At 42.3% G+C, this 25,044-nt stretch overlaps 1 protein-coding gene across 1 annotated transcript in view; it reads right to left on the bottom strand.

Annotated features, from left to right (window-relative positions):
• Window positions 1-25,044, bottom strand: part of RIC1 (RIC1 partner of RAB6A GEF complex) — a 217,357-nt gene that overhangs the window by 76,933 nt on the left and 115,380 nt on the right. The window contains exons 6-12 of the mRNA XM_077475048.1: window positions 20,996-21,129; window positions 19,236-19,327; window positions 17,017-17,105; window positions 14,599-14,743; window positions 6,231-6,279; window positions 4,082-4,225; window positions 216-419 (exon numbers count right to left, since the gene is read on the bottom strand). Coding sequence (XP_077331174.1) covers window positions 216-419; window positions 4,082-4,225; window positions 6,231-6,279; window positions 14,599-14,743; window positions 17,017-17,105; window positions 19,236-19,327; window positions 20,996-21,129 — 857 coding nt within the window. The remainder of the gene's footprint in view (window positions 1-215; window positions 420-4,081; window positions 4,226-6,230; window positions 6,280-14,598; window positions 14,744-17,016; window positions 17,106-19,235; window positions 19,328-20,995; window positions 21,130-25,044) is intronic.

Raw genomic sequence — 25,044 nt, 5'->3', positions numbered from 1 at the left:
ACAATTGCAAAAAACTGAAGCCATGCCTGGCTGGTGGGTGGGTGGGTGGTTATGCCTGTTAGGGGATTTCTGATCTCTTTTTGCAAGCATATAATCAAGTGAAGGTGCCAGCATAGCCTACATAATAATGGATATGAAGATGCCTGGTTGTCCAGGGGTGTGTGCTAAAGAAATTATAGAATAGGTTTTACTTTTTACTAGAGGAAAAATCCTACCTGCACAACGTGCCAGTGTCTATGTCCCAGTAAAGTGCTTAAGCCCTGAGAATCCATATTCCCAACAGAATAAGTAGGCCTTTCGTGCATGGACTTGTGTTCTGTGTGCGAAGATGGACTTCTTACATGTTGGGTCTGAGTTGCATCTCCACAGTTCAAGTACAAACGGTCCTCTCCTTGAAGTAATACTTGCTCCTGGTTGCTCTGCAAGAAAAAGCTGCTTTTAAAAAAAACAACCCTGTGCAACTGTGATTTCTTCAAAATATGTTCAGAATATATAAAAAAAAAAAAAAAAAAAAAAAAAAAAAAAAAGAGGTGAATGTCCACATGATCAGCATAATTCAGCAACAAACACAGTCTTCTAAGAATGTATACTGCAAGATACACACAGATGAATAGTTGAATATATATGTGAACACATACAGTCATGGCCATATTGTAGGCACCCCAGAAATTTTTCCAGAAAATCAAGTATTTCTCACAGAAAAGTATTGCAGTAACACGTGTTTTGCCACCCCCTTTGTGTGTATTGGAACAAAAAAAAAAAAAAAGGAGGAAAAAAAAAGCAGATTGGACATAATGTCACACAAAATTCCAAAAATGGGCTGGTCAAAATTCTTGGCACCTTTTCAAAATTCTGCATAAATAAGATTGTTTCAAGCATGTGATGCTCCTTTAAACTCACCTGGGGTAAGTAACAGGTGTGGGTAACATAAAAATCACACCTGAAAGCAGATAGAAGGAGAGAAGTTCACTTAGTCTTTGCATTGTGTGTCTGTGTGTTGCACACTAAGCATGGACAACAAAAAGAGGAGAAGAGAACTGTCTGTAGACTTGAGAACCAAAATTGTGGAAAAATATCAACAATCTCAAGGTTACAAGTCCATCTCCAGAGATCTAGATTTGCCTTTGTCCACAGTTTGCAACCCATGGCACTGTAGCTAATCTCTCTGGGCATGGACGGAAGAGAAAAATTGATGAAAGTTTGCAACGCAGGATAGTCTGGATGGTGGATAAGCAGCCCCAAACAAGTTCCAAAGAAATTCAAGCTGTCCTGCAGGCTCAGGAAACATCAGTGTCAGTGTGAACTATCCGTCGACATTTAAATGAAACGCTATGGCAGGAGAACCAGGAGGACCCCACTGCTGACACAGACATAAAAAAGCAAGACTACAGTTTGCCAAAATTTACTTGAGTAAGCCAAAATCCTTCTGGGAAAACGTCTTGTGCACAGATGAGACCAAGATAGAGCTTTTTGGTAAAGCACATCATTCTACTGTTTACCGAAAAAGGAATGAAGCCTACAAAGAAAAGAACACAGTACCTACAGTGAAATATGGTGGAGGTTCAATGATGTTTTGGGGTTGTTTTGCTGCCTCTGGCACAGGGTGCCTTGAATGCGTCTAAGGAATCATGAAGTCTGAGGATTACCAAAGGATTTTGGGTAGCACTGTAAAGCCCAGTGTCAGAAAGCTGGGTTTGCGTCCAAGATCTTGGGTCTTCCAGCAGGACAATGACCCCAAACACATCAAAAAGCGTCCAGAAATGGATGGCAACAAAGCGCTGGAGAGTTCTAAAGTCAAGTGGGCAGCAATGAGTCCAGATCTAAATCCCATTGAACACCTGTGGAGAGATCTTAAAATTGCTGTTGAGAAAAGGCGCCCTTCCAATAAGAGAGACCTCGAGCAGTTTGCAAAGGAAGAGTGGTCCAAAATTCCAGGTAAGAGGTGTACAAAGCGTATTGATGGTTATAGGAAGCGACTGATTTCAGTTATTTTTTTCCAAAGGGTGTGCAACCAAATATTAAGTTAAGGGTGCCAAGAATTTTGACTAGCCCATTTTTGGAGTTGTGTGACATTATGTCCAATTTGCTTTTTTTCCTCCTTTTTTGTTTTGTTCCAATACACACAAAGGGAATAAACATGTATATAGCAAAACATGTGTTACTGTAATACTTTTCTGTGAGAAATACTTGATTTTCTGGAAACATTTCTGGGACGCCAACAATTTCGGTCATGACAGTATGTCCATGTGATGGAACAATACCATTTAAAAGCAATATGTACTGGTACTAGACTAGCTGATATTGAGAGGGGCTTCAATACAGGCAGCACACAGCACTTTGAACAAACTACGGTACTTAGGAATTTTCCCACAGCCACCAACGAGACTCAAGCCTGCCACAGTCAAGTCGATATGTGATGGGGGATACAGCAAGCCGATCAAGGACAATTCATATAGCACAGGATTCAGGATGTACAGATTGATTAACATGCGAGTATGGTGTGCTCTCACCACAATGGAATACCTAAAGCTCCAATGAAGGCAAATTTCCTAGACAGTATCAGTAACTCACCAATTTGTTTTGTTTGCTTTTTAAAACCACAGGATTCTATACCAGTATTATCAGAGTTAAAATGTTTTCACTGGTATAAACAAAAAGATTTCAGAGCTCTGAAAAACCCTAAAATGATTGAACATACTGAAGAATTTGTTCTATTTCTGGAATCAGTGTGCAAAGACCGTGCAACCACTATCGTCACTCGTGTGAGGCAGACATCTGTTTCTTATACTAAATAGGCGCCCATAGCTAAGCGCTGCAGTGAAAAAACAAGTAGGGAAACAATGTAAGCCTGTTACAGCACTTACACATTATAAAGGGCTTTGGTAGCCCATATATGAATAACAATCTCCTGCATGTTTTATGGATTAGGAAGAACAATGACAAAACAAAATGGAACAGACTCTGCAGCCTTTTGTGATCCTCAGTAATGTAGAAGTGAGAATTTCAACTCTGACTATATTCTACCTTTGTGTGTTCTATAGCATATCCTTAAAAAAAGAGCAAAGATGCAACGACCCTTTGAAAAACATAGCACATATATTATATACACACACACACACACACATATATATACATACACTCAGTAATCCAAGAAAATTAGAAACCAGACAGACCAGTCTACATGAAGGCAGCCTCTGTAGTACTTAAAAGACTTTACCGATTTTTTTTTTCTTTTTCTTATAGAATAGAAAAATTCTGTTCAGTCAATTTTACTAAACTGGAGAAAAGGGTATTCCTAAAGCAGCTCTTCACCCTCTAAGCCAGGGGTATTGAAATACAATTTACCGGAGGTCCAGTCAGTAAAATTTTCTTCCAGCAGAGGCTAGAATCGCATGTTTATGCTATGAGTTAGATCCTTTACATCACAGCCACCCCCCCCCCCACCCCTCTTTTTAAGCTACGTTCACATCTCTATTGCTGGGGAACATGTGCGAAATTGCATGTGTTCCCGATCCACAGAGGAATGCACTACACTAGCAGATGCGGGAGGGTGCCATTAACTCCTAATGGCGCCCCTACACATCAACTACAGCACATTTTCACGTGAACCAAAACCAAAAAAACAAGGGGGTAGGTAATTTTTTCCCCCGCGTTTCTCACGGGTAGGGCAGCCCATTAAAATCAATGGGCTGCCCTACCCATGAGGTGCGCATTCAAATGCGCTAGGCAAATAGCTTTTTTTTTTTATGTAAATCACTCAGTCCCACCTCCCCATGCACATCGCTCGCCTATAGGAATGATGTACACTATGCTCGCTGTACCTTCTGGGATATGCACGTCACACCCCAGGAGGCGCATTACTTCATTAACAAAGGATGAGGGAGGGTGGGCCTAGCCGTGCATCATCAGGTGACCTGCCGGCTGAACCCAGGAGAGTCTGCATCCTCCTGATGATGTCCCAAAGAACATGGTGGCATTGAACAGAGCTGTGGCAGAAGAAAAAAGTATTTCAGCAAGACAGTGCTGGATTCGCAGGGTGGGAGTGTATCTGAACTTTAAACACCACCTGGTAAGCACTTACCATACAAGGGTTCACAGTAAGGGCACTCTTTATAAACTGGAACTGGAGTATTCCAGACTGTTTTGGTACAGCTTTGTCATTTGTTCCATGTCCTGAAGAGTTTGCAGCAATGACCCACAAATGATATCCTTCAGGTCCCCAGCTCTGCAACAAACAAGATGATTAATATATGAGAAAGTAAACTAGAATCTGCTAAACAGGGTCCAGGCTACTGGAAAAGGTACAAAGCAACAAACTAATTCTAGGATAGTCACTTGCCTAATGCATCACTAAACCCATATTATTAAAAATCGTCAGTACATGCTGCATTACATGTTGTTCATACTCAGTTGCTATGGGATTTGTTTTCTATATTCTGCAAAAAAAAAAAAAAAAAAAAAAACCCTGCCACTTACTGTCCCTCCCTCCTGTCTGTGACCCCTCAGTAGCCTAAAAATGTGCAGACCGGCCTTTGCCAAATGTATTGAGCATGCTCCGATTTGAGTCCCCATCTAAGCTGTTTATTTCCTCCTTTTTCTTATCTGTGTAACCCATGTGACTATAGTCACACATGTGGGCGTGTACATAGGGATAAATGTCAGCCCACTCGCTCTCCTCCACTTCCTCCATGCCCACTAAACAGCTAAATAAAATGGGGGGTAAGATATTACATGTCAATTGACGGAGGAGTCACCTCCCTGTAATTCTAACAGCATACAAACAGACACAGGATGGAGGTGTGAAAGGCTGAAGCCTTAGATAGTCCACACCATGTTTTTGCTGAAAAATAATAAAGATTTAAGTTCAAACAGATATTTGTATGACAATTTAAAACATGTTTTTGATATGTATTCAGTATTTTTCAGGGTGTTTTTTTAACCACTTCAATATCGGGCATTTATACACCTTCCTGCCCAGACAAATTTTGAGCTTCCAGCGCCGTCGCAATTTGAATGACAACTACATTTTTATCATTTTGTTCCCACAAAGAGCTTTCTTTTGGTGGTATTTGATTGCTTCTGGGATTTTTAATTTCTGCTAAACAAATAAAAAAAGACCGAAAATTTTGAAAAAAATTAATGTTTTTTTTTGTTTCAGTTACAAAACGTAAATCAGTACGTTTTCTCCTTTACTGATGAGCACTGACGGGGCTGCAGTGATGGGCACTGATAAGGCGGCATTGTAGTGTACAGTATTGTACGGATGGCTGCCAATCAGTGCCAAACAATAATGCATGCCAATCAGTGATGCTCATTGTGGGCACTGATTGGCATCCATTGTGGGCACTGACTGGTATCCCTGGTGGTCTAGGGTTGCATACCTGGTGGTCTGGTGGCGTCCCTAGTGGTCCAGTGTGGGCATCCTGGGGGGGGTAGCCGATCGGCTCTGACAGACGCGAGTGAGGAAAAGCAGATGAACGGCTCTTCCTATTTACACTGTGATCAGCCATGATTGGACACAGTTGATCACAAGGTAAAGAGTCTCCGTCAGTCTCTTTACCGAGATCGTAGTTGCGGTGTGTTAGACTGACACACCGCAACAACGGTCGCCGCAACGCGCGCAGCGGCTTAATATCCTGATCACGTCATAGGACGTCCGATCAGGATATTTAAACCACTTTGCCGCCGTCATTCTGCTATATGGTGGGCGGCAAGTGGTTAAACAAAACCAAGAGCAGAGGACTAGCACAGTGGTGTAGTGGTTAGCACTCACCTAGCAGTAAGAAGGGTCGCTGGTTCGAATCCCAACCACGACACTACCTGCCTGGAGTTTGCATGTTCTCCCTGTGCCTATGTGGGTTTCCTCCCACACTCCAAAGACATGCAGGTAGGTTAATTGGCTTCTGTTGAAAATTGGCTCTAGTATATGAATGGGGACCTTGGATTGTGGGCTCCTTGAGGGTAGGGACCAATGTAAGTGTGCAATGTACAGGGATAGGGACAATTGTAGACACTCACTCAGGTTGAACTAGATGGACTGGTGTCTTTATTCAACCTAACTATGAAACTATGACTATAAGCTCCTCCCACCAATGTTCACAGGATTGGGAAAAAGCTAGGTCACATGACCACTGTATATCAATTTAAAAAAGTAGTCAGAAGTTTTCTTTTATTAAAATAAAATAAACACAGTGCCATGATCCATATACATTTTTTTGCTATATACTCACCATAGAGCTAATTTTTAAAGTCTCTTTCTTGGTACCATCGGCTCTGTATCTGCAAGGACAAACAGGAAAGGTAAGACATACTCATTTTGACAGAGTGCTACTATTTGAGAATGTTTTACTTAAATTGATATCTTAATGGTGCTATAACTGCTGATATTTTTTCATCTCAATCTCCCACTAAAATGCATACATAAAAGGAAAAAGTGGACTTCTGACTTAAAAATCTATTTCTTGAAGTACAGTATAGGACTTTTAATCTTTTAACCATAGGTTACATTAAGCTATTTTCATTAGGCACTGGAATAAAATTTAAAAAAAGCTGCAGGGACAGGCTCCTATATAATCCAGCCCAATTCCAGCTAGTCATTTTGTAGAAAGAGGTAGGGGGATCGTAAGAACAGAAGGGAGGGACCTGTGTCCTGTACTGTACTGTACTCCAAGAAACTGATGCAATGACACTAAATCTTGTCTATCTACTGGTTAGTCTAAAATTATGTTTTCTTTAGTCGTTCCGTACAGGACATAAACTAAACTAAAGTCTTTAGCATGCTATAACAAAACAGGTCCAGAGAGGCTTGACATGATGCAAAAAACTTTCTATAAACGAAGGAGGACAAAAATGTTTAAGAACTAGCAGCTCCCATACACATCAAATGTTGCAGACCGAGCTTCTGGGTGATGGAAGCATAGGGCGCACCAGCACCCTGCGGCAGATATAAAGGGTGAAAGTTATACATTAGCAGTTGCAGATGTCCTCACGCTCTGCAAAAGTTTACAAGTAGTGAGATGGCATCTGGGCTTCACCAACCATGGTGAGCATACCCCAAAGGGTTCTTCAGGGACAGGGCTATAATGCCTGCAAACCACAGCTCTGCACCCTGCAGCTAACTCAAAGCATTACACCATGTTGCTTGGTAAAAAGCCCATGCAAAAAACAGTGGCAGAAGCAATGTTACAGATGGGCCCTGCATTGTTGCCCAAGTATGGTCCCCAAAGGCTGAGCTGAGGGGTCAACTGCTCTAGCAAGCTGCAAGAGGAGCCTCATTGGCAATGGTGCAGCCAGAAATCTTGTGAGAAAAATCATCTAGAGAAACACTTAAAAAAGTAAAGGAGGTAAGCATTTCTTAGTATAGAGAAGATGTTCATCACCAAAGCTAATGGAGTGGTAAAGGTAATATAGGGTGGATTTCTTTTGTTGCTTTTTTTTGCCAGTGTCCAATCTCCTGAAGGTAAGCTGCATACGGTATAACCTATAAAGACTAAAGATACTGTGCCCTGTACAGTAAGACTAGGAAATTAGTTACCGAGTGGGTAATGTAGCTCAGAAGAAATGAGTAATGAATTTAAAACACTCTGTGAAAAGCATTTGCCAATAAAACATGGCTTTTTTGAAACAATATCACACAAATTAAAGAACTATTATCAGGTTAATAATGAAAACTGCAGACAGAGTGCTGCTGAGGAAATCAGGCAGCAGAAAGTTGCATCTGCAGAATAATGAACTTTAAAAACTATGAACAGAGGAGCAGGTTGTGGCCTTTCAAAGGTTAGCACAGGGGCAACAGAGAAACTGTTGCTTTGAGGTAGACCGATGGCTCAGACTATGTCGAGGCAATGAGGAGCAATTTCCTTTGGGTACTTCGGAGTAGGACAAAACTGTCTTCACTGAGGTGGAAGACTGATACCATGTTTGGGAAGAAAGGATGGTCTTGGGCACAGGACTACCTTCTGGTTGTGAAGCATGAGAAACTGCTCCTTTCAAGAGAGACGCCAGCTCTGATCCAAGATACACCATTAAAAAAGGTTTTGACAAAAATGGACAAGGCAGAAACCAGTCTTTTCAGGGCACTTAAGGCCAAGTTATGGTCCATATCCATTTCATTCTTTATTTTCACCTCTTCTAGGCTGGAAATATCAGGGTGGAAATGGTGGAGCTGGAGAAGGGGCCTGGCTTTTTGATGCCCTGTACAAAGATGGCTGTATTAAACTTCTATTGTGGTATAAGACAAGTAAATTGACTAAAAGGTTGCTTAACCACTTGCTTACTGGGCACTTAAACCCCCCTCAGTCCCAGACCAATTTTCAGCTTTCAGCGCTGATGCACTTTGAATGACAATTGCGCGGGCATACAACACTGTACCCAAATGAAATTTTTATCATTTTTTTCCCACAAATAGAGCTTTCTTTTGGTGGTATTTAATTACAGCTCGGAGTTATTTTTTGCTAAACAAACAAAAAAAAGATGCAAAAAAAAAAAAATCATGTTTAATAGTTTGTTATAAAATTTTGCAAACAGGTCATTTTTCTCCTTCATTGAAGTGCGCTGATGAGGTGGCACTGATAGGCTGCACTGGTGGGCACTGATAGGCATAGTTAAGGCGGCACTAATAGGCACAGATAAGGCAGTACTGATGGGCACAGATAAGGCAGCACTGATGGGCAAAGATGGGCACGGATGGGTGGCACTAAGGGGCACTGATAGGTACCACTGATAGATGGGACTGCTGGGCACTGATGGGCGGCACTGCTGGGCACTGGTAGATGACACTGATGGGCACGGATATGTGGCACTGGGGTGCAGCACCGTTGTTGAGGCAGATTGTGGGCACTGTGGGTGGCACTGTGGGCACTGCTGGGTGGCACTGACGGGGGCACTTATGTTTTATTAAGGGGGCACTGGCAGGGGGCAGGTGGGCACTGGCAGGGCTGGCCGTGATCGGGACTGATGTCCCGATCACGGCCGCCGGTGATCGGCTTTTTTTTTTTCTCCTCGCGCTGTCAGTGCGAGGAGGAATAATAGCCGATTACCGGCTCCGTTGCATCACATGATCAGCTGTCATTGGCTGACAGCTGATCACGTGATAAGGGGTCGGGATCGACCCCTTGCTCGGATCAGTGATCAGGCGAGTCTCATAGACTCGCCGATCACAGAGCGCGCGCCCCTCAGGGGGCGCGCAGGCCGCTCGTGCACGGGACGACGTCAATAGACGTCGTCCCGGCAAAGGAGGTCCGCGCTGTAGCCGTCATTCGGCTATAGCGCGGATCTCAAGTGGTTAAAGAATCCAAGGATAAAAAAATAAAAAAAATATCTAGTTAAAGAGCAGTTCCGAGCCCCTACGTAAAAAATGAAAAAAGTCAGCAGCTGCAAATACTGTAGCTGCTAACTTTTAATATAGGGGCACTTATCTGTCCAGGGTTCCCACAATATCGGCACCCCAGCTGATTTTTGGATCGGCTCTCGGGTGCTGCCATCGCCATTCATAGTAAGGGAACCTAGCAGTGAAGCCTTTTGGATTCACAGCCAGTTCCCTACTGTGGATGCGCAAAGCGCTCTGTGCTTTCTAACTGGCACCGTTATGAAGTTATGAGTCATGAATACTTAGCATGTGCCTGTACGATTAAGATCATTTTTTCCTTTTTTTTCCCCCCAACTTTGGGCATCTGTGGCTAAATTCCACATTATGTATTTTCACTTTTGCAGCCAAATTTGAGAAAATTTCAAACTATGTTGTGTTATGTGTTCCCATTAACACTGCATACCTAAAAATAGTTTTAAAGAAATCTCTTAATTTTTGGATGATCATTTGGAGCAGGCCTCTAGGTGGATTGCAAGCTACTCTGAACAATTTCCCAGTGAATCTGTCCCCTTCTGACAAAGAGGAACACAGTGGAAGGACTGCAGCCGACAGAATAAAGAGTGGCTTGTTTAGTAAAGCTTTGAAATTGAAAGATAAACGCCGACTCGTTGCCATGCAAAGCTGCTCCAGGTTCGGTCAGCTCCAACCTTAGTAAAATCCCCTCACTGGGCTTCCCCTCCTCAACATACAATGAAGAAACTCAGCTTCTAGATCTTTATGTTTGTTAGGTCAGACATTGTTCAAACCTAGTTTACAACTAATAATAAAACCTACCAGCACAGTACAGGCAGGGAGTAATTATGATCAACGTTAAAGTGGAAGTAAAAGACTTAATATAATCTGATCCACTAGGCCTGGGAGAGTGAGTCCACAGGAGGCCACCATGGGAGAGGGCAGCACAAGAAGGAAAGTCGGGGGGGGGGTGTCCCGGTCTTCGGCGGCGACAGAAGACCGGGCCACCGCTAGTAAAAGAGCTGGAAGAAAAAGCGGTGGCCCGGCAAGAAGAACCGAAGAGGGGGACAGAACCTCTGAAGTCGGAAGAAGAGGGCGGCGGCAGCGAAGAAGAATGCCGGGCTCCTCCGCTAGCAAAAGAGCTAGCAGAAGATAGCGGAGGAGTCCGGCGAGAAGACCCCCGGAGCTGTGCAATAAACTATTTTAACCCTTGTGTGTTTTTTTTTGTACATTTTTTTCACAGGTGAATGGGTAGGGGTACATTGTCCCCTATACTCATTCACATAGGGTGGGGGGCCGGGATCCGGGGGCCCTCTTATTAAAGGGGGCTCCCGGATTCCGATAAGCCCCCGATAACCAGCGGCCAGGGAAGAGGCCCTTGTCCTCATCAACATGGGGACAAGGTGCTTTGGGGTGGGGGGGGCCGCGCGGCCCCCCCCTTCCCCAAGGCACCCCCCCATGTTGAGGGCACGCGGCCTGGTACGGCTCAGGAGGGGGGGGGGGGGCGCTCGCTCGTCCCCACCCCCTTTCCTGACCGGCCGGGCTGCGTGCTCGGATAGGGGTCTGGTATGGATTTGGAGGGGGGAATCGCACACCGTTTTTTTCGGCAAAGGGGATTCCCCTTAAATCCCCTGCTGGACCTAAGGGCCTGGTATGCTCCGAGAAGGCATGCAGGCTTCATGAGTGAGGCGACATTATCGCCTTGCTCTGGCTACTATAGGAAAACAACATTTTCCTATTGCAGCCAGCGCAATGGTATCGCGCTGGTTAGAGAAGCCTGTCGCCGGGAACCAGCGCGATACTGTCCCGTTTGAAACACAATATCGGCGGCACCTACTGTAAGTCACTTAATTGTTATGTGTATTTAGTTGCTATGTCATTATACAAATATTAATGTATGTGTGAATTTTTATTAATATTCATTACATTTCTAAGGACTTTTAGTGTTTTAAAGAGGAAGTAAACCCTGATGAGTTTACTTCCTCTTTCATTCCCTGTAAAGGCAAAGCATAATGGACTACTATGCATCGCATAGTAGTCCATTATGTATCACTTACCTGACACAGGAGGCAGCGAAGTCACCGCTGTCCCCTGTAGTTCCGAGTGTCCATCTTCTTGGTGGGTCTCGCTGCTCCGGCGCTGTGATTCGCCGGAGCAGCGATGACATCACTCCCGTGCATGCGCACAGGAGCCGAGACTCGCAGCATTGCCGTCATCGACGATGCCCCGCTCAGTGCGCCTGCGCGCCGCTGTCTATGGCGCATGCGCCGTAGATAGCAGTGCTCGTCTTCGGGCAAATATCTCCTAAACCATATAGGTTTGGGAGATATTTCTTGGACCTACAGGTAAGCCTTAATCTAGGCTTACCTGTAGGTCAAAGTGGTTTGTAAGGGTTTACAACCACTTTAAAGCACATATTATATTTCTTTTGCACATTTTTTTCTATTATTGAGTGCACTTTAGTGGGAAAGTCTGTGCACTTTTTTCCGGCTTTCAGGCTTCACTTGTTGCAATACACTGTTACTTATAGTAGTGATCATTCTGTTCATCATTCACCAGTTTATCTTTAGCGCAGCCCTTTCTTTTTGGTTACCATTTAAGCATGTTTAAAACAATGAAGCAGTTGCAGTTAAAATGTGGAATTTGAGGGCAGGATAGATTACCATTTAACCGGTTCCCGAAAGGCTCCTGTACTTCTACATCAGCAGATTTCCTGCCGTGCCCGCTGTGAGCTCTGTGACCGTGCCTGCAGACGCGATCGCCGCAAGTATACCCGCGATAATGTCACGGAGCTCAAGAACGAGAAGATGCCGATGTAAACAGCATCTCCCCATTCTGCCTAATGACAGCACACTGATCATCTACTCCCTGTCATCGGGAGCAGCGATCAGCGTGGTGTCACACACAGCCACGCCCCCAGACAGAAACACGCCCCTAGGATACACTTAACCCCTCACCCACCCCCTAGTGGTTAACCCCTTCACTGCCAGTGAAATTTTTACAGTATTCAATGCAATTTTATAGCATTGATCACTATATTAATGCCAATGGTCCCAAAAATGTGTCAAAATTATCAGATGTGTCCGCCATAATGTCGTAGTCACGCGAAAAAAAAAAAAAAAAAAAATATTCGCAGATCGCTACCATTACTAGTAAAAAAAAAAAAAAATGACAAAACTATCCCCCATTTTGTAGACGCTATAACTTTTGTGCAAACCAAACGCTTATTGCGATTTTTTTTTTTAACAAAAAAAAAAAAAAAATGAAGAAGAATACATATCGGCCTAAACTGAGGAAAAAAAATGTTTTTATATATATTTTGGGGGGATATTTATTATAGCAAAAAGTAAAAAATAATGTGTTTTTTTTTCAAAATTGTCGCTCTTTTCTTGTTTAGTGCGCAAAAAATAAAAAAACTGTAGAGGTGATCAAATACCACCAAAAGAAAGCTCTTTTTGTGGGAAAAAAAGGACGTTAATTTTGTTTGGGAGCCACGTCGCACAACCGCGCAATTGTCAGTTAAAGTGACGCAGTTCTGAATCGCAAAAAACACTCTGGTCGGAAGGGGGTAAATCCTTCTGGGGCTGAAGTGGTTAAGCATGTTTAAAACAATGAAGCTGTCACAGTTAAAAGTGGAATTTGAAGGCAGCATAGATTCATATCGGCCTTTGTATGGTCAGCCAGCTGGATTGGAGTGGAATCTCCCTCCAGTGGTAGCCAAAGTTAGTGCAGGCTGTAAATCTCAGCCAGTCTTGTTTAGTATAAATTCCCCCTTATTCCCTCATATACCCCAGTCACAGAATGCACGTCGCGGTCAGCTAGTCACCGTGGCCGTGCATATCCGTGACAGTTATCCTTTTACCATCCAAGCAGGAACATCTGCCAAGTTTGAGAACCGATTAACCTGCTCATCGATTGAACTCTGATTAACCCTCGGACATGAATTGCAAGTATTCTTCCTTCTCAATTGAGCCTTATTTCTTGGTGGCTGCATATTGTCTATCTCTTTGAAACATCTTTTCTGTAAATATTTTATTTGCACCAACATTGACCTATTCATATTAAACCCTTATTTTGAAATGTATTAACCTTGTCTCTAAAAGCTCTAAATGCAAGCTATAAATGAACCTGCCCCTTGAAGAGCGCTACTGATTTAGAGTAAGGCCTCTGAGCAGACCTGTCTGTGGTGGTAGAGTGCGTTGCAGATGCTTATTCTAAAATCATAATTGGTATTGCTAAAATTACGAGTCTCCCCCGGCCTGGTTGGTTAAAACAGGGGTGGTGGCAGTTTAAGTGTCAATTGCATAATTAGCCCAGTGACAATCGCTCTCAGGCTGCTGGCACCTAGATTGTGGTCCCGCAAGCTGAAAAATCTTTGGCGCAGCTGAGAGTAGCATTGTTAAATAACAAACATGTTATACTTGCATCCTCTGTGCAGTTGGTTTTGCACAGAGCAGCCGGCACCCTCCTCTTCTTGGGTCCCCCTTTGCTGCTCCTAGCCCCTCTGACCTTTGAGCGACTTGCTACAGGGGGCACCCAAGCCAAGTCATAGCTCTGTGTATCCATTCAGCCCTGACCTGGCCCCACCCCATCTCTCCCCTGATTGGCTGACTTTCATTGGCACCCATGGGAGCCAATGGTGCCGCTCATCTGTCTTAGCCAATCAGAAAGAGTGTACTGAATGGTTGAGGGGATCATGGACATCGCTGGAGATAGAAGGGGCTCAGGTAGGTAATTGGGGGGGGGGGGGGGTGCTGGGGAGGCTACTGCACACAGAAGGTTTTTTTTATCTCAATGCATAGAATGAAAACCTTCTGCCTTTACAACTCCTTTTAAGAGCTATAATTCCTAAACCTTCCTCCGGTTTGGATGTACATACCCTCAAAATAAACCTGCGTACACTTTCAGCCCATTTCCATTACATAACTATAGATTGGATAGGTTTTGGTAAATACCTGAAAAAACGAAAAACTTAAATTGTGCCCGTGTTTAAATTTATATGGACCTAACTGTAAATGAGAATACGGTTGTTCCCAGTTTTAATTTTTTTCAAATAATCTTCTTTGCTGAAAGAACAGCGAAAGATGATAAAAACAGATCTCAATTGTGACAAAAGCCATGTTTCATAAAGCAGATCATTCCAGATTTAAAAATGACTTGAATTACAATCATTTGTCATTTCTGCAAGACTAAATGGGTATTTGAGAGGATATAATTATTGGGAGAAACACACAGGTATGGAAATGTAATGTAGAAATGAGCAGAATGTGATTACTTACGCAAAGTCTCCTCCAAGAGTACAAATCAGATGTGCCCCAAATACACTCCACAGAGAAAGGCCTCCACATTCCCAGGTTACCATGACAACACTGTAATCAGGTGACCATCGTATTAACTTGACTGATCCAGTCTTGTTCCAGATATCTAATGACAACAAATTAAATAAACATTGGAGGTTTGCATGACATAGACCTTAAAACAATGCATACTTTTAATCTGACATTTACTGTACATGTGTCCAATATTTTATGCTGAACTCCAGGCAAATAGATAATACTATATATATATATATATATATATATATATATATAGATATACACACACATACATTTGTGAGGTAAGGCACGATGTTGGACAAGGCCTGGCTCAGTCTCCGCTCTAAAACATCCCAAAGGTGTTCTATCGGGTTGAGGCCAGTCAAGTTCCTACAACCCAAACTCACTCATCCATGTCTTTATGGACCTTGCTTTGTTCACTGGTCCAAATCATTTGGTGGAGAGAAGATTATGGTGTGGGGTTGTCAGGGGTTGTATTTGGCCCCTTAGTTCCCTTAGTTCCAGTGAAGCATCAGTATACCAAGACATTTTTGACAATTTCATGCTCCCAACTTTGTGGGACCAGTTTGCGGTTGGCCCTTCCTGTTCCAACATGACTGCACAAAGCAAGATCCATAAAGACATGGATGAGTGAGTTTGGGGTGAAGGAACTTCACGGGCCTGTGCAGAGCCCTGACCTCAACCTTTGGGATGAATTCGAGCAGAGACTGTGAGCCAGGCCTTCTCTCCAACATCAGTGCCTGACCTCATAAATGCGCTTCTGGAAGAATGGTCAAACATTCCTATAGACACATTTCTAAACCTTGTGGACGGCCTTCCCAGAAGAGTTGAAGCTGTTATAGCGGCAAAGGATGGGCCAGCACAATAATGAACCCTATGGACTAAGACCGGGAAAGACCAGTGTCACAATACTTTTGGTAATATAGTGTGTATGTGCATAATTATATATAATTCATTGCCTTCCAGGAAAATGTTCAGTCTGCCAGGAAGTGTAGCCAGGTCCTTGACTTTTGTTCAAATTAAAGGCAATTAGGCTAAGAGAATTAGGACTCTGCTCAAATTTTTCTCATAGAACAAAAAAACTTGCCTCAACACCCTCATTCTGATTTTTTGACTTTAAATCTGTCACAGAACTGGAAAAGTACACAGCCAGGGAAAATCATGCTTTAGGCCTCTCCTGTTTGAGCATCTTTTTTTTAGCAGTTTTTTTTTTTTTTTGTATGTTTTCTCGTGTGCAAATGTATTCTTGCATTCACAATATGTTAATGGCTATTTGTGTACAAATGTCCACAATTGCACGCATGAGGCGTAAATTACTGACAAAAAATGCAGATTTTTCTATTTATTTTTTTAACTGAAGAATACACTACACTTGTTTACACGCCTGTGTGCATAGGCACATTACAATTAATGGGCTGTATTTTAGCTTAGTAAAAAAAAAACAAGCTGTATTGAACTTTTTCAAGCAAGAGGTCTTAAAGTTTTTCTCTCAGTACGATTTTCCTTTAAGCAGATTAGCTTAATCAAAGACCTTGATTATATCAGCTACAAACACTGTAGCTGACTTTTGAAATTAAGGTATCTGTCATTGCCTGAGTGTCCAGTGTTGTCTTCCTGCAGCCAGTTCTTCTTACCGCTGCAGGTTCCTGGTGCCACCATTTTGGATATGTGAGCCAACTGGAGGAATCAGAGTTGGCTTTCCACTGTGCGTGCGTGAGATTGTGTGGCACTGCAGTACCGGTCCTGCAGTTTCCTGGGACATGTGATGTCATCCAAAAGACTTTGGGTATGAGGGCATGGGTAGGTGGCATTCCAAAGTGCAAGTCATTCTCGCTCAGCTGAGAACAAAGGAAGTGGGAGTGGATACCTGTCAGAAAAGGTACCCAATCCCACACACATAAAATGTACAAGGTGTTAAGGCACTGGGTTGGGAGTTGACCAAGTGGCACTTTTATTGTGAGTGAAGGTCCACTTTAAGTGTACGCAATCTCCCAGTATTCGTATTTAACCCCAGGGAATTGCAAGTAGTTAAAAGATGGTATTCAGGCTGTATTTAAATATATAAATTATATTTTTTAATGAAGACATACCTAGATTATGGAGGGGTTTTTAACACCTCACAGGAGTTCAGCTTTAATAAAGTGTATTTCAAGGTTAATTAACCCTTTTACCGACACTGTGGTCAGTACTAGGGTGAAGCAGTAAAAGAAAAGTAAAAATGGTCACAACCACAACTGTAGTCAAGCTTACATTTACTGTACCCAGCTGCCAGCAGTTTGTGTGGTAGAAGTGATCTGGCTGGCTTGAAAGTACATAAATACTGGATAATAAATATCAAAACCATGCAATGCAAGATCTTACCTGGATACTGCTTTGGAGTAAGCTCTAACTTATGAGAAAGCTGCATAGCACCAGTCGTGTTATCTATTGTGTACACCAGAACAGTGCCACTGTGGACAGAGAGAAACATGTATATGGTTAGTCTGTTAGACAGCAAATAGTTAACACAAGTTCAATTAGTTGTATTAGGCAAGTTTTATATAAATACACACATGTGTGTGTGTGTATATGTGTGTGTGTGTGTATGTATATATGTATATATATATATATATATATATATATATTAATATGTCATAGCTATTATAAAAACTATTATCTAAATACCCATTGATGACTGTCAATTATACTATAGATTTTGTGACTGCAAAATAGCATTCAAAAGACAGTTAAACATCATAGGGATAGTAAGACTGTGCAGAGTTAAACAGAATCAGTCACAACTGGCTTAAATGCAGAAAGCAGAATATTCAGCCTGTATCATTCCTACAAACTTGAAAACCTGCTCATCAAAGATTTACATTGCTCCCTTAGATTTATCGCCTTCACTGAATGAGCTAGAGTGTGACACCATTAATTTTGAATAGCACCTGAAACACTGTTACAGTAGTGGTAAACCGAAAAGGTTTGCATTGCAGTGTACCACAATGTAGTTGGCATGCACTGCATTAAAGGATAAGTTCACCTTTTGTAAAAAGTTACACCCATATTCAGGGTTAACATGTAACAAATCCATTGGTCCCCACACCACACCTCACCTCCCTGTTGTAGCAAGTGGCGGAGTATCTTCTTCCCTCATTCTCATTCACAATGTGCAAAGAATGTTGCCAGGCAGGGCTCCATCTGACCGGCCATGTCAATTGTTCACAGAGTTCTGTGAATGGAAAATGACAACTGGCAGCCTTTGTGTCTGTTGGCTTCTAGTTCTCAATGAACTACAATGGCACTGTTGAGAGCTGTGGTAGTTCATTGATGCTTCCTGTTAGTGTGTAACTGTTTGGCCGTACAATGTACGGCCAGGCAGCTTACACACAGACTGTAGGAGCCCTGCATTGCACCCCGATCTGTTGATCAGGGTTGCAATGCTTTCCAAGCTCCCAATAAAAAAATAAAAATAAAATAAATGCACATTTTCTTACCTGCAAAAAGATGTGCATTTTTATTTTTTTGATTTTTCAATTAGCCATGATTTTTAATGTGTTAAGGTGTGCTGGCAACCCATTCAAAATAAAGTGAGTAAACAAGACCCCATGTGATAATGTGGCATCAGGGGTTTATTAAACCCATGATATCACCCCTGCCCTTCAAAGCATCTGATCAAACACGGATTGTGTCTGATCAGATGCTTCCCTGTCTGTAAAAGCCAGGGAAAGACCGCTCTGAAAATTTAAGTGACTGCAAGATTCCGGCTTCACTCCACACAGGAGAGATCAGCAGCATCTGCTGTGCTATAAAAGGAATTACTTTTACATGAAAGTCCATCGCTGGCTGGAAAAAATACCACCCTGAGGCCATGGTCCAGGTACAACCACTTCTGACTAGGACAATTATATTCTTACGCTGGGCGGCAAGTGATTATTATTATTAACATTCAAAAAATAAAAGCAGTTCTCTGCAACAGAACACTTAATACTTACCTCTTCGGTTGACACGTAGTCCAATCTTCATTTACGTCAACAGCTAGAACAGCTAAACAATCTCCAGTGTCTGATGCACTTTTGGGTGTGTTGGAGGCCTTGCCTGCACTGCACTTTGTGATTCCATTCACAGAAGCAGCGAATACAGCCATCAGTCATGCCTTGAAAGTGATAGATGTTGTAGTAGCTATTGGAGGTTGAAGATTGGAGTCTTCTTTTGCAGGGAGCTTCTTTTTCAACTTCTCTTATGGTGACAGATTTTTTATTTATTTTTAATAAGAGGACTAAAGCATAAGCAGAGGATGTCTGTGGATAGCTCCTTGGAGCGAGCCCCTTTGTGAACGCTAACATAACCCCTACAGCCGAGTTAGGAAAACATGCCTACTAGAAAATGAATATATACCGACATACACTGTTGCTGCAGTAACACAGTTTTGAAAGCTACACCACGATTACAGCAAATAGAGATATCCTTAATAGGGGTGATAAGAAAAATTTTGCACTTGGCATGGTTGGAATACCTTAGAACTTGCTCATAACTTATGTGTAAATCTGTGTTTGATTCCATTTGAGGGGGGAATTCCATCTTTGTATAATATAACTTACCTAGCACATCCAAATGCCATCAATCTATATTTATTGTTAACTGCCACGCATGTTCCATCAACAACATCTGGTGCCCAAACTCCATGGACTTGCTGCAAAGACAGAAGCATTTGTAACAACAGTAATAACATTACAATATTTCATCCTGTGTTACCAGGAAAACATAAAACAAATGTTATTTTTGCAATTTTACATTATTCCTGCAGACCGCCTTTGGGTGTGGTACTTCAGAACCCCCCTGATAAAAAGGGATGATGACGACAAGGGTGTAAACTCCCCATCCCCCGCAAGAAAGATACAGTTAGGTATATATTTGAACAACGGCACAATTTTCATACTTTTGGCTCTGTATGCCGCCAGAATAAAATTAAAATGAAACAATACAAATGAATTTGAAGTGCAGACTGAGATTTAATTCAAGAGGTTGAAAATAATATTGAGTACAAATTTTGGGAACTACAACTATTTTTATGCACAGTCCCCCATTTTGAGGGGCTCAAATGTAATTGCACAAAATTAGTATAATCATAAATAAAATGTTTTTTTTTTTAATATTTTGCTGAGAATCCTTTACTGGCAATGAATGGCTGAAGTCTGGAACCCATGGACATTACCAAAGACTGGGTTCCCTCCTTTCTGATACTTTGCCAGGCTCTAACTGCAGCTATCTTCAGTTGTTCTTTGTGGGTCTCTCTGCCTTTAGTCTTGCCTTCTGCAAGTGAAATGCATGCTCAAATGGGTTGAGATCAGGGGACTGGCTCGGCCATTGCAGAATATTACACTTTTCCTTCAAAAGCTCCTGGGTTGCTTTTGCGGTGTGTTTTGGATCATTGTCCATCTGTACTGTAAAGCACCATCCAATCAACTTTGCTGCATTTGGCTGAATCTGGGCTGGCAGTATCTATCTACGCACTGCAGAATTAATCCGGCTGCTTCGATCTTCTGTCACATCATCAATAAACACCAATGACCCAGTGCCACTGGAAGCCATGCATACCCATGCCATCACACTGCCTACACCAGTGTTGGGAAGCTTTGCTCTTTCCCTTTCCCCCAGCTGCCCCACATGATATTCCTACACATGTGGGGCAGCTCCAAAATTGTTATTGACAGTCGAGCGCTCCTCAGCCAGTCACAAGTAGCATTCTTCAATGAAAACTACATTATCTTTCCAGCTTTCCCATGTGACACACCTGCAGTTTATTAGGGTGGCTCCAGAACTGTGATTGTCAGCTGCTCCACGTTACACTCCTGAATGTGCACTTCTGTCTATTTTCAATTTGACGTAAAATACTGAAGCAAGTGGGTCAGCTTAACGGCCAGGAATCTTGAATTTCAGAAGCAGGTCTGCAATGGCAGACTTAACAGTGATCTCCAGAAGAGAGAACTTTCAAAAATCTTCACAAATTGGATTGGATGGGGCATCACATATGCTCCATTATGTGACAGATGTCAAATCTTAGTAGGGTCTTAAAAGCATCCTTCACGTGATATATAGTCTAATTTACAATTAGTGTAACTTACAAAATATTCTGTAAGATTTTTTATTTATAAAGCTGTCACAAAGGAAGAAACTGCCTTGGGAAACCCATAGCGACCAATACAATATAATTCAAACCAATGCTAGAGACTGGGAATATTACAAGGAGCGTTTGAAGTGGATTGGTGCATGGATAGCAATGCAGAACCCCATTTTAAATCAAAAGAAAATGTTGACAACATTCAAAAAGAATGGACATTTTTGATTGCTGGGATCTTACATCAGCAGTGAGACGGCTTGAAACTGGTGTGATAAAGCCAACACGACCATCGTTGAACACAACAGCAAACCCATCAAGGGTGACACAATATTCCATCTCCCGAATATGTACATCTCCAATATCCAAGAATGAACCTACAGGAAAAGAATAAAAGACAAAGACCTCATCAATTGTGTATGCATTTTTGGGCTTAGGACTACACTATTTGTAACCTTACATAACTTGACATTTTGGCAGAACTGTTAACTTGAGCTTAATGAGCATTAAAATGGCGCCCTTATTTTATATGAACGGCATGATGTAATGCCTATATGAAAAATGCATTGACTAACATCAGTGATCTACAGAAGAGCAAAATCTCCATTGGCTCCTAGCAGAGAGGATTAAACAGCCTTATTGGAGACATTTCATTTATATTATTGATACACAGTAATTGGAAATCTCCCCTATAGGGGCTGGTACATGATTAAAAAAAAAAACTTAAAGTGGATGTAATCTCAATTCATGAAATTTGAGCTGGGCACATATATGTGTAGTGTTTTCTTAGCTCTCTACAAAGCACTGAGTCCCATGGCTTTCTCCTGCTCAATAGCTCTGTTATCAGCCTGATAAGTTCTCTGAGATGGTAGCCTGAAGTTTGTGTCATGGGAGGTTGCTATAAATAGATTAGAAGAGTGCTGCACAAGTCACAGGAGAACTCTGCAAGTCTTTGCCTATATGGAGTGGGGTGTGTTCCTTTCCTCCAATCAGCTGTCTCCCAGTGTAATCCAAGCAACAGACTGCAGAATGAGGAAGTAAAAAAAAAATCTCTTAACAGGATGTAAGAATTCAAAAAAATATAGAAAGGGGAAGAGAGCAGGTATACACGTAAAACTTATGTAGAAGGATTTGTTTCATCTCTGTGTACAAACTGAGGCTGTTCACGTCACTGGATATATGTGAGGGTTTACATCCACTTTAAGCCTGGGTTCACGATAACGCAATCTCAGATCACATGTGATTCGCATCCGCACTGCAGGTTCCGATCACATGCGATCTCTGAGCAATGCGACTTCAGCCATACAGTTGTATGGCTGAACTCAAATTGGATTCGCACAAAAAATAGTGCATGGGCTTGTTTTTCCCCTACTAGAAATGGATCGTATGAGTGTTCTCACCCACCACTGCGGGTGTCATTAACAAATGACACACCCAGTTTAGTTCACAGATTGCAGTGCGAACTGTGAACTCGCACAGGAATCGGATCGCGAGAACAACTCTGGCTTTATACCGGGCATCACAGCTTCTGTACAGATACCTATAGGTGCCTTCTGTACAGATGCCTATCTAGTGGGTCGCTGGGAGCCATTCTGGCCAGGAGAACAGTGTGATTTTTGCTAGTGGCTTCAGCCACTGGCAATAATTGCATGAAAATTCTGACAGGCTGGTTCTACCCCAGTTGATCGATCAACGTGGGTACAACCAGTATACCATACATGGTTCAAATCTTGGCCAGTCCTTCCTTAACCAGCTGTAATTCGAACAGTCTATGACCAGCTTTAGATTAAAACAAATAGGTTAATTGGTTATTATTTTTACCTCTAAACATCTCACCAATAAACACAATAGATGAGAAGGCCTCATGCACACTGGACGTTAAAATAACATTATAAAAACAGCAGTAGCTTTGGAGTACGTTTTTCAAAATTTTTCAGTGTTTTTGTAATAGCGTATTTCAGCTTTTTCCAATGGGATCAAAAACGTTGAAAAAACGCTGGTGAGCCGCATTTATCTGTGTTTTATTGCGTTTTTTTACAGCTGAAAAACTCCTCTCAGAACCCACTCGTTTTGGAGTTTTTTACAACCAAAAACAGTTGATAACAGCCTATGTGTGCATGGACACATAGGATAACATGCTGGAGAGTTTATTGACTGTAGAAAAAAACATCTGAAGCCGAAAACATCACCTCTAAAAACATCCAGTGTGCATGAAGCCTAAAGCCCAACTGAAATTTCAGTTTAAACCAGCCAAATACATGCCAGATGCATGGTTTGTTTTCTGTAGAAAGCAGCCATAGCCTGAGAAGAAAAGCCAGTACCCTACCAACATGCTGCAGAGGAAGACCGTGAAAGCAGTGGTCTGACATGCCCCATCATGCCCTCTGCTGAGTCAGAGCTCAAGCACAGCATTTAGCAAAGTTAACATTCCTTTTTGATTTTGTAGAGCTCAGTTTCTGACTCAGCAGTGGGTAGATTGGACCTCTGCAGAAAGCCACCTCTTCCACAGAGTGCAAGTGTCCTTCTCTGCAGCATGCTGTCAGTTTTCTCCACCAAGGCTAGGTTAACATCTAAGAGGGTGTATGACTGCATGTAAATTGCACACTTTCCCACAAAAATTTGCTGCTGATAGTAGATATGTGAGAGTGCTATTAATTCTGAATGACAACCCTCACACTGAAAGCTGTAGCACATTTGCCTGTGCTGAAGTACTATGTGGTTGAAATAAACGGGCTGCTGTGCCCACGCACTAGCCGATTTAAACAGAAAGAGCAGTTAGACTTTAAATAAGAATTAGGCCAAACACCAGTGGTCTCCAAACTGCGGCCTGGATGCCAAATGAGGCCGTTTGCTTGCTTTTATCCAGCCCTTGGGGCACAATTTTATCCAAGGATACCAACAATAGGGCACATTTCCTCCGAATGACACCAAGGATGGGGCCCAAGTCCTCCCTTTTACAACACGAATGGGGGGTAATTACTCCCACTGAAAGAAACAATTAGGTATTTTTTCCCCACCAATTTTGGGAATTTTTGTACTCCCACTGGCCACAGTTGGGCCCTCCTAAAGTCTGTAGGACCGTAAACTGGCCCTTTGCTTAGAAATTTTCAAGGCCCCTGCCATAAACCAAAAAGTTAGACACATATATCTGCAATCACGTATCCATTTATACAATTGACTTTTTCAAATAAAAAACATATTAAGTAAAGCACAAATTCTGCGGGTGATCACAGGATAATCATACAAACAGGCCGGGCATGGAGAGCATTAATCAGAGAAGCAGCCAAGAGGCCCATGGCAACTCTGGAGGAGCCGCAGAGATACACAGCTCAGGTGGGAGAATCTGTCTACGGGACAACTCTTAGTTGTGCACTTCACAAGAAAAGCCATTTTTGAAACCAGGTCATAAAAGCCCCATTTGCAAAAAGCCATGTGGGGGACACAGCAAACATGTGGAATAAGGTGCACTGGTCAGATGAGGCCAAAATTGAACTTTTTGGCCTAAATGAAAAAGCTACGTGTGGCAGAAAACTAACTGCACATCACCCTGAACACACCATCCACACCGTGAAACATGGTGGTGGCAGCATCATGTTGTGGGGATACTTTTCTTCAGCAGGGACAGGGAAGCTGGTCAGAGTTGATGGGAAGATGGATGGAGCCTAATACTGGGCAGTCTTTGAAGAAAACCTGTTAGAGTCTGCAAAAGAGGTTCACCTTCCTGCAGGACACCAACCCTAAACATACAGCCAGCGCTACAATGGAATGGTTTAGATCAACAATGCATAATAATGTGTTAGAATGGTCCAGTCAAAGTCCAGACTTAAATCCAATTGAGAACCTGTGGCAAGACTTTGAAGAAAAAAAAATTGCTGTTCACAGGCGCTCTCCATCCAATCTGACAGAGCTAGAGCTATTTTGCAAAGAATGGGCAAAAATGTCACTGTCTAGATGTGTAAAGCTGGTAGAGACATACCCAAAAAGACTTGCAGCTGTAATTGCAGCAAAAGGTGGTTCTACAAAAGTATTGACTCCGGGGGGGGCTGAATACAAACGTTCACCACACTTTTCACAATTATGTGCCACTTTGTGTTGGTCTATCACATAAAATCCCAATAAAATACATGTTTTTGGTTGTAACATGACAAATTGTGGAAATTTCAAGGAGTATGAATACTTTTTCAAGGCACCGTATATTAAAAGACAGAATAATACTAAAATATGGTCTCTCAAAGAACACCCCATGCATGGAAAAAGCATTTAGAGAACAATAAATATTACATCCTGTACAA

The sequence above is a fragment of the Lithobates pipiens genome, unplaced genomic scaffold, assembly GCF_037356315.1.
Source record: "Lithobates pipiens isolate NorthernLeopardFrog02 unplaced genomic scaffold, aLitPip1_a1.2 Scaffold_13, whole genome shotgun sequence".
Lineage (NCBI taxonomy): Eukaryota > Metazoa > Chordata > Amphibia > Anura > Ranidae > Lithobates > Lithobates pipiens.
This window is presented reverse-complemented; position numbering and strand designations above follow the sequence as displayed.